The 10,305-nt window shown below is 44.0% G+C and overlaps 1 protein-coding gene across 3 annotated transcripts in view; it reads left to right on the plus strand.

Moving 5' to 3' along the window:
- Positions 1 to 7,157, plus strand: part of CRNKL1 (crooked neck pre-mRNA splicing factor 1) — an 85,148-nt gene extending 77,991 nt beyond the window's left edge. For 2 of the 3 annotated variants that reach the window (XM_060253597.1, XM_060253595.1), the window contains exons 8-14: positions 351 to 542; positions 1,143 to 1,202; positions 1,465 to 1,545; positions 3,125 to 3,364; positions 3,615 to 3,716; positions 5,055 to 5,303; positions 6,429 to 7,157. In XM_060253597.1, coding sequence (XP_060109580.1) covers positions 351 to 542; positions 1,143 to 1,202; positions 1,465 to 1,545; positions 3,125 to 3,364; positions 3,615 to 3,716; positions 5,055 to 5,303; positions 6,429 to 6,593 — 1,089 coding nt within the window. In that variant the 3' untranslated portion in view covers positions 6,594 to 7,157. The remainder of the gene's footprint in view (positions 1 to 350; positions 543 to 1,142; positions 1,203 to 1,464; positions 1,546 to 3,124; positions 3,365 to 3,614; positions 3,717 to 5,054; positions 5,304 to 6,428) is intronic. The other variant, XM_060253596.1, reaches the window with a different exon arrangement.
- The last annotated feature ends 3,148 nt before the right edge of the window (positions 7,158 to 10,305 follow it).

Raw genomic sequence — 10,305 nt, forward strand, 5'->3', positions numbered from 1 at the left:
GTTTTATTAAGGACTGCATTTTATAAATCTGGGGGCTTTAAATTCTAGTTTTTATTATTATTTTGTTTATACTGTAAGCCGCCTTGAGTTCTGTAAGGTAGGTAGAACTTGTTGGAGCTCTTAATCCACTCTTAATCCAGTGCTGCCTAAGAGCCTCGGCTGCTTAGACTGTTGGAATTCAGGCTGCAGCAGAGCTGATTCCTCCAACTGAATGCTGTAACACAAAGGGGAAAAACCCCTAGACCCATGCTTTGCTCGTGCTTGGCATTCCTCTCATTGGAGAGAAACTGAGCTGCTACGCTCTGCTTTGCCGTTTGCCTTTCTGAAGCTCTCCTGCATCTTTCCCAAAGGCCAATCCCCATAACTACGATGCCTGGTTTGATTACTTGCGGCTTGTGGAAAGCGATGCTGATCCCGACGCCGTGCGCGAAGTTTATGAAAGAGCCATTGCAAATGTCCCTCCAATCCAAGAAAAGAGACACTGGAAGAGGTATATTTATCTGTGGATCAACTATGCGCTGTATGAAGAGCTAGAGGCGAAGGTAAATGAATGCCGTTCCTGTGATGTGTGCTCTCGCTGTCTGTTTCTGGGGATCACAGCAGGGCTCTTCTCTTTTTTTTTTAGGGACTCCTGCAGCAGTAGGTCTTTCCCCTGCAGGCAGAATGTTTAGATGGTGCCTCTTTACATATCGGTTCTCTGATACCTGCCTGCAGTATGGTTATACATGTGACCAGATGACTCTCACAAGTAGGGCAAAATCCCAGCAAAGCTCCATAATAATGCAATGTTAATATCCCGCCAGGCAGTCTCGCAATGTTGTTTGCTCTGACAGGGCTTTTCACGGCACACGTGCACTGCTCAAAATTTTACTTTTTTAATCTAAATGTCATTAAGCAACAAGACAAGGCAGAGATCTAAGAAGAAGCATTGGGTTGCATCCTGAGGATCTCTTCCACCAGTGGCGGCACTTTCTTCCAGTGCAAGGAACCTTCCCCTGACGCGAGATACTCATGTATCAGGAAAGGCCCTTTCTGCTGGAGGAAAATGTCCCCACGAGCTTCATTTTTGCAGGAGTGTTCCATTTGCACTCATCTGGAAGCCTCCACTCTGACTGTGTGACATGTGATGTTTTGCCTCTCAGGATCCAGAGCGGACAAGGCAAGTGTACCAAGCCTGTGTTGAACTCATTCCTCACAAAAAGGTAAGATTCCAATCCTGTTGAAGTTAAATATGGCAAAAGACCCATTTCTAGCACTGGAATAACGTTGTTATAGCTGAGGCATCCAGTTAATTTCAGCAGGACTTGTCAACTTGCGTAGGATTGAAAAACAAGCTCTGTTGGACGCAGTGGGATTTGACAAGCACACCTAACCTTAGTCACAATTCTGTCTGCTATGCAGACTTTTGCCGTTTGGTTTAGCTAATCTCAATCTGACAAAACCTTATGCCATTTCCCTTTTCAGTTTACATTTGCCAAAATATGGCTTCTGTATGCTCAGTTTGAAATAAGGCAGAAGAATCTCCAGCTTGCTAGGAGAGCATTGGTAAGTCAAAAAAAGTGATTGTACTTTTGAGTGAGGAATGTTATACTCTTGTCTGGGACGGTTGTTCTTCCAAGTACACAGCTTTGGGGGCAGGGCGTGTGTGTGGAGGCAGAAGAGCTTAGATTTGTACCCTGCCCTTCACTCAGAGAATCAGAGCCATTTACAATCTCCTTTCTCTTCTCCTCCCCGCAACCCTGTGAGGTAGGTGGGGCTGAGAGCTGAGAACTGTTCTTGAGCAGAACAGCTCTGAGAGAGTTACGACTGACCCAAGGTGCATATGGAGGAGTGGGGATGCTCACCTAGCCAGTTCGATCATACTCAGATCCATATAAATGATGTTGTTGTGTATACAAATAATTTTCCGGGTTGAATCGTTTTAAAACTATTGGTATTTGCATCCTGATAAACGGTTGAAGGTCACAGTAATATCCCTGCCATTGTATACAGTTATAAGGTGTTGCTGTAGTTCTCTGTGGTTTGTCAAGAAGGTGCCATCAGGATTTTGTTGCTGGGTGCCAATAGTAGGATTAGGTGTCACTCCCCCTTTTCTGATGCCTTTGATACCCTTGTGCCCGGGGAAGAACCGTGATGGTTTTGTTCGCTGAATAGAAATGGGCTCCACCTATGTCTTAGATGAGAAATTCTCAATCCGGCAATGGAAAGGACTACCCAGGCCCAGTCAGTGTCTCTCACTGCTAGGACTCCCCTTCAGATTGACTTTTTCTCACAGGGAATTGTCCTCCTCGCCATTGGCCCTGGAGCGGCTGTCTCTGCGGGGTCTGCCTGTCTCATGCCCCTTGGCTTCAACTTTTGATGCTTCCCTAGAGATTTCAGTTCACTACTTCTTCTGCATGCTCATGGTTGGATCTGATAGCCCTTTCTGGTCCTTTTGTTCTATTCCCAGCAGACTCACGAGTTCCCTCTTTCGTTTCCTAATAATAATAATAATAATAAATTTTATTTATATCCCGCCCTCCCCGCCAAGGCAGGCTCAGGGCGGCTTACAAGACATGGAATGAACCATGATTATAACAATACATTATATAATAAAATACAATAAAAACATTAATAAATTAATTAAAAAACCACTACAGTTAAAGGTGCTACCATACAACGCGGTGTATATGTATATATCAGATGGCTAGGTGTCACTTCAGGATTCCATCTTATAGGCCATTTGAAAAAGGACAGTTTTGCAGGCCCTGCGGAACTGATTATAGTCTCGCAGGGCCCTTACTTCTTCTGGTAGTTGATTCCACCAGTGGGGGGCCATTATTGAGAAGGCCTGCTCCCGCGTTGTTTTCATTTTGGCCTCTCTTGGTCCAGGGATTTTTAAGAGATTTTGGGAGCTGGATCTCAGTGCTCTCTGGGGGATATATGGAGAGAGGTGGTCCCTAAGGTAGGCAGGTCCTCGGCCATATAGGGCTTTAAAGGTATATGGTATGCAGGGTAGCAGTTACGCGTCCCAGGATAATTCGAGAGGGGGAGGTAATCAAGAGTCTACGTGTTACCTAAAACTCATAAAAAATCACTTTGTGATGACCAGTGATGAGCAGGGTTTTGAATTTCCTCTTGCCAGGGAACCTCCGTTGGCAAATGTCCAAAGAACAAGCTCTTCAAAGGCTACATTGAGCTGGAACTGCAGCTGCGGGAATTTGATCGTTGCCGGAAGCTCTATGAGAAGTTTCTGGAGTTTGCCCCAGAAAACTGCACTTCCTGGATCAAGTTTGCTGAGCTGGAAACCATCCTGGGTGACATGGACAGAGCTAGGGCCATATATGAACTGGCCATTGGCCAGCCACGATTGGACATGCCAGAGGTAATATATAGCAGAGCCTCCGTAAAGAGATTTTGGTCTGATCCAGAGGTAATGTCTCACAGTTTGCTAGCATGGAAATTATATGTAGGAGGAGTCATGTGAAGGTGGAGCAGTCTTTTCCTGCCCCAGTTGATCTGTGCGCAGAAACTTCCTTTTGCAGGATCAGCTCAAGTTTATATAGATTGCTCATAACAATAACTTTCCCCAGAACTGTTTTGTGTCTTAAAAACCAACTTGCTTATTCTTCTAGGTTCTCTGGAAATCTTACATTGACTTTGAGATTGAACAGGAGGAGTATGAGAACACAAGAAGTCTTTATCGGCGCTTGCTTCAGAGAACGCAGCATGTCAAGGTATGTGTGTTCTGAGGCAGAGCCAGATGCTCTTCTAGTGGCAGCGATGGATGCTTTCAGGCATTTAAACAGGTCCAGGGAAGGCTGCAATTTATGCCATGTGAAGAGAGATTTTTTTCAGACTGGAGCTGTGTCGGCCAGCAGTAGAACACTTACAGTATGTCACAGAAGTGAGTACACCCCCTCACATTTTGTATATATTTAAGTATATCTTTTCATGTGACAACACTGAAGAAATGACACTTGGCTACAATGTAAAGTAGTGAGTCTACAGCTTGTATAACAGTATAAATGTGCAACACACAGCCATTAATGTCTAAACTGCCGGCAACAAAAGTGAGTACACCCCTAAGTGATAATGACCAAATGGGGCCCAAAGTGTCAATATTTTTTGTGGCCACCATTATTTTCCAGCACTGCCTTAAGCCTCTTGGGCATAGAGTTCACCAGAGCTTCACAGGTTGCCACTGGAGTCCTCTTCCACTCCTCCATGATGACGTCACGTAGCTGGTGGATGTTAGAGACCTTGCGCACCTCCACCTTCTGTTTCAGGATGCCCCACAGATGTTCAATAGGGTTTAGGTCTGGAGACATGCTTTACATTGTAGCCAAGTGTCATTTCTTCAGTGTTGTCACATGAAAAGATATACTTAAATATTTAAAAAATGTGAGAGGGTGCACTCACTTCTGTGACATACTGCAGTTTCAAGTCTGAGAGTACTTTAGAGACCAACAAGATTGAGAAGGTAGTGCTATTATTCATTGGCAGGGCCATTAAGTACTTTTGCCCAGCAGAGCTTTTACAGAACTGGGGGGAGTGGGATTCAGAATTGAAGTGCAGGTTGAGGCCTGTTCTAAATACATGGATTCAGTGGCCAAAATGAACTTGGATCCAGAGAATGGTAGAACACTGTTTGTTAAATGCTTTGCTTGTCTCACTTCCATAAAGATGTGCTTTGATCATTGCTGTGAAAAGCTCAGTGCCGCTTGCATCGCTTCAAAACAGCTGGTGATACATTCTAGGCAATGTTCCCTCTAAGCTGTGTTGAGCTAGCTCACAGTTTTATAGCCTATGGCTCATACATTTTTGCCTCAGCTCAGGAAAAATGGCCCCAGAGCAAACTAATTTATGCAGCAGCCAAATTGTTTGTTCACAACTTTAATGCCAGTAGCTCACAAAGTAGAATTTTTGCCCACAAGACTCCACAGCTTAGAGGGAGCGTTGATTCTAGGTACAGTGTTCCAAGAGAAAAAGCCCGGGAAAGAAGGAGACATTTAAGCGTTGGCGTTCTGCTACTGTGTCAGCTGGTTTGCTGCAGTTTCTCTGTTTTGCCTTAGGTGTGGATCAGTTTTGCTCAGTTTGAGCTCTCAGCGGGGAGCGACAACAGTTTGTCACGATGCAGGCAGATCTACGAAGAGGCCAATAAGACCATGCGAAACTGCGAGGAGAAAGAGGAGAGGCTTATGCTGCTGGAATCCTGGAGAAATTTTGAAGAGGAGTTTGGAACAGAATCCAGCAAAGAGCGGGTGGATAAACTCATGCCAGAGAAAGTCAAGAAGCGGAGGAAGCTTCAGGCTGAAGATGGGGTAAGAACCTATGCTGGAAAGTTGGCCATCTCAGGTGGGTGATGGGCTTCTGGGACTGCAGAGTGGGATGTTATGAAACTGGATCTTGATCTAGCACAAGGTCACAAAGGTGACAGTGTGAGAAGGTACCCGTATTTTTCCCACCGGGGGGTGCTTGCTCCTGCAAACTAAGCATTAGATAAATAAGGAACAAAAGTTAGCTATAATTTCTATGAAGCTTTGGCTTCCAACTTATTAGTTTGGCTTGTCAGTTGTATTGAAAAACAAAGAAGACCTCAGCACCAGCTTTGGACCTGTTATGTAGCAGGGAGTATCCAGAAGTAAAGCTCATCTTCATGGAAACTCACAAAATAACTTTTTCACACTGCACAATTTAACAGATGAACTCAGTTGCCACGAAGTGTTATGACAACCACAAGTTTAGGTGTTTTTTTGAAAAAAAGGAGATTAGACTCATTAAAGGTTGAAAAATCTGTCAACAAATATTAGCCCTGAGTGTTCAGCAGCAGTGGGCTGCCCAATACCAGTTACCAAGAGAGAGGCTTTGGCTTCTGTGGCCTGACTGCAGGATTCTCAGGCATCTGGTGGACCTCTGGGGGAAACAAGAAGCTGTGCTGACGGGCATTCTTGTAGAGCTGCAGGTTGGAAGGGGCACATATAGCATCCTTTCCCATAATTATGTTGTCTGATTTGTGCTCTGCTACATGACTGAGGCTTCCAATAAAAATAACGCTAAACTGGAACACACAAGACTATAAAAACTCCCTACGCTCAGGAGAGAGAGTCAGCCTTGTCCTCTCCTTGCCTTGTGTGTGTGTGTGTGTGTGGAGGGGCAATCAAACATGCCGCTCCCTCATCTGCAGCCCACAGTAGCAGTTAAGTATCTTGAGTGGAGCCCTCTGGATCCATTTTGCATTGGGGGGAGGCTCCTTCTGCCAAAGGAAAAGTGTCTTTGCTGTGCTGTCAGTACGGAGTCACAGGCTCTAAATTATTGCTTAGAAAACGTCTTCTTTTCAAATCCTCTTAAAAGCCCTTTTGCTCACCCAGTACTAACTGTAAACATTCAGGAAAGAGGGAAACAAGCAGGAGGGATAGAAATGTTAATAATCCTTTTTCTCTCTCTAGTCTGATGCTGGCTGGGAAGAATATTACGATTACATTTTCCCAGAGGATGCTGCCAATCAGCCCAACCTCAAACTGCTTGCGATGGCTAAACTCTGGAAAAAGCAGCAACAAGACGACAACCCAGAGAGAGATCCAGATAAGGACGTCGATGAAACCAGTCCCTAATATTCCCTTTGAATTCCTACAGTTTCTTTTGTACAGTAGCCCTAGTGGGAAAATACAATAAATGTTTACAAAAAAATGCGCAGTTGGGTCACTTTTGGAACAGGAGCTCATGCCGTTAGCTCTTTGCTGTTGACTACTGAAAGGATTAACAGTCCGTGTACAAATTTCACAAAATGTAAGCAGGCTGCTGTTTTTTTCAATGCATTCCTGGCTGTAAGAAGCCCAGGCAGTAAAAGCGCAACCTGTTGCCTTCTGCAATCCACGGGCCTCCATTAGCCAGGAATGCTCTTCAGAGACGAATGCCATTCTCTGTGGGGCCAGCTCTCCACTACAAGTAACATATATCTACAGCAGTTACAGAAAATAAAATTAAAGAGAAGCAAAGGCCCCAGCACTCCAATAATAATTCATTGTTACGTGTGAATTCCTCAACTTGTTCAAATACTTAGAGCATTGTAAGTAAATAACGGGCGCCCAGCACATGTTAAGAGGAATACTACAATAAATGAAATGCCTGCTTTCAATCTGAAGATGTGTATGATGTGGAGTAAAAGTGTGTAGTAATAATCAAGTGTCATCATATTCTTGTAGCATCGACAGTTCAGAAACGTACAAGGCTTAATAGTGGTAAACTTACAATAAGCAATTTAACTAGATGACTTAATGGCTTTCCTCTTATCCAAAAGTTTTAATGAAGGGTTTTATTTATTTGTTTATGTTGTCAAATATTTGCTGACTTATGACAACCCCACAGGGTTTTCCAGCAAGAGACATTCAGAGGTGGTTTGCCATTGCCTGCTTCCGCGTTGTAACCCTGGTATTCCTTGGTGGTCTCCCACCCAAATGCTGACAAGGGCCAACTCTGTTTAGCTTCTGACAAGATCAGGCTAGCCTGCGGTATCCAGGTCAGGATCCTTAAACCAACATAGGGGACTTAGTGGACCATACACTGAACACGAGTCAGCAGTGTGATGTGGTAGCTAAAAAAGACAAATGAGATGTTGGGCTGTATCAACAGAACACTGTCCAGATCATTCAAAGTGATGGTATCGCTTTGCTCTGCCCTAATTAAACCTCACCTAGAGTATTGTGTTCAGTTAAGGGCACTGCAATTTAAGGAGGACATAGACAAGCAAGAATGAGGGCAACAAAGATGTTGAGGGGTCTGGAGACCAAGTCCTATGAGGAAAGGCTGACGGGTATGTTTAGCCTGGAGAGATGACTTGAGAGGTGATATGATCATCATCTTCAAGTACTTGAAGGGGTGTCATGTAGAGAATGGTGCAGAGTTGTTTTTTTGTTGCCCCAGAAGGGTGGACTAGAATCGGTGGTTTGAAATTAAATCAGAAGTTTTCAGCTAAACATCAGGAAGAAAATTTCCTGACTAAAAGAGGTTCCTCAGTGGAACAGGCTTCCTCCTTGGGAGGTGGTGGGCTCTCCTTCCTTGGAGGGTTTTAAACAAAGACTTAGATGTCCACCTGACAGCAATGCCAATTCTGTGAATTAGGCAGATCATGAGAGGGAGGGCTGCATCAGGGCTTCGTTCTTATATGCTGAGGGAAATGCTGTTTGCCGCTTTGGGGCCAGGCAGCAGTTTTCTCCAGGCCAGTTTGGCCAGAGATTCTGGAGGTTTTTTTTTTTTTCAATCTTCTGGGCGTGGAGCCTGCAGGGGTCATTGGAGGCAGGGGGAGGAGGCATTTGTGAATTTCCTGTATTGGACTAGGTCCCTTCCAACTCTATGATTGCATAAATTATATTTTATAAGGATATTTTAAGCCATCCCAAGATTAGTTGGAATCAAGCATTCCAAGAGTGCAGACTCTAATCTGAAGAACTGGGTTTGATTTCCCACTCCTCCACATGCAGCTGCTGGTGTGACTTTGTGTCAGTCACATTCTCCCAGAGCTGTTATTTCAAGAGCAGTTCTCAAAAGAGTCCCCTCAGCCCCACCTACCTCACAAGGTGTCTGTTGAAGGAGATTGTAAACTGCTCTGAGACTCCAAGTGAAGGGTGGGTATAAATCCAGTCTTCTTTTTCCAGAAACCCCTGAGGCAAAATAGATGGTTCCCCTCCAGTCTAAATCCTCCCACTTCCTTTCCCCCCTGCTTCGCTGCTCTTCCGCTGGCTCCTCAGAGACTTCAGAGGAGTAAAGTGTAAACCTCCTGGCTCTGGATGCTTGCCCCCAGCTCCCCAAGTGCTGCTAGGACTTCCAAATCTGATTTTCCTCCCTCCCTCCTGTCATACAAGTGCTTACACAAAATTTTAACTTATGTTTTTCATTCTAAGTATTCTCCCTTGTAAACTTATTTCATTATTTTGCTTTGTATAATATTTATTTCATTTCCATTGGCTTCAATTAAAATGTATTTTGGAATGCAATTTTCTCCTCACAAAGACGGGCTTTTTGCATTTTCATTTTCCTTGCTTGAGTGTTCATGTTACTTCTGTGTTCAAAGTTCAAAGTATTTTATTGTTGTAGCCATAGGCCAATCAACCCAACAAACCCCCCCAAAGTATAGTTTACTTCTAGGCATAAAAATTGAAACATTTAAAAAAACATAGTAAAATACAGAACAACGAACAAGATTTAAAACAAATAAAATGTGACAGAATGAGACTATAACTTGGCCAAAATTCTTGTATGGGTGGCTGTGGTTATTTTTGTTGCTAAAAAGATGAAAGGAGCTTAAGGGTAACATCTGGAATGTCATCAGCCAATAAAAATTTAATACATTCCTCTTCTGATTTAAACTTTGTGAGAAATTGATTCAGCAGTTTATTTCGAATGGGCCCATAGAATGGACAGGATAGAATACAATGAGCAATTGCTCATTGTTACTTCTGTGGTTTCTTCAGTTCCACATTTTATTCCCTCTAGTGGTTGATTTGATATTACATCAATTTACGTCCAGCATCTTTCCCTGCAGATGAACATATGAACATATGAAGCTGCCTTATACTGAATCAGACCCTTGGTCCATCAAAGTCAGTCTTGTCTTCTCAGACTGGCAGCGGCTCTCCAGAGTCTCAAGCTGAGGTTTTTCTCACCTATTTGCCTGGACCCTTTTTTGGAGATGCCGGGGATTGAACCTGGGACCTTCTGATTCCCAAGCAGATGCTCTGCCACTGAGCCACCGTCCCTCCCTAAAAGTATTATTATTAGTAGTATTGTCTTCTCAGACTGGCAGCGGCTCTCCAGGGTCTCAAGCTGAAGTTTTTCACACCTATTTGCCTGGACCCTTTTTTGGAGATGCCAGGGATTGAACCTGGGACCTTCTGCTTCCCAAGCAGATGCTCTACCACTGAGCCACCGTCCCTCCCCCAATCTAAGCTGCATGTTTTTATGCAAGACATAAATCAATGAAATATTCAATCACTAAAAAGAGCAAAACATTAGAAGAGGGTGGGGCGATCCCAAAGCAATGGGAACACACAGCCAAAGAAAATGAGAATGCAGAAAAGTAACAGGGTGGCTTTTTCAGAAATCTGACCCTTCAGCCAAGAGCTGGGAGAAAAAGTTGGTGTTTTATAGGCAGCCAAGATTCTTGCAGATATTTGGAGACGCAAGAAAGCACAAGCAGCTGGGTTGGATGCCACAGATGCATTCCACTAGCAGAGGCAACTGAAGGTGCCTTCCCTAGCAATCGTTCAAACATCTTGCATTAAGGAAGACTCCTGCTGCTGAAGTAAAGCACCTCTGATAATGAAACAG

The sequence above is a fragment of the Heteronotia binoei genome, chromosome 14, assembly GCF_032191835.1.
Source record: "Heteronotia binoei isolate CCM8104 ecotype False Entrance Well chromosome 14, APGP_CSIRO_Hbin_v1, whole genome shotgun sequence".
Classification (NCBI taxonomy): Eukaryota; Metazoa; Chordata; class Lepidosauria; order Squamata; family Gekkonidae; genus Heteronotia; species Heteronotia binoei.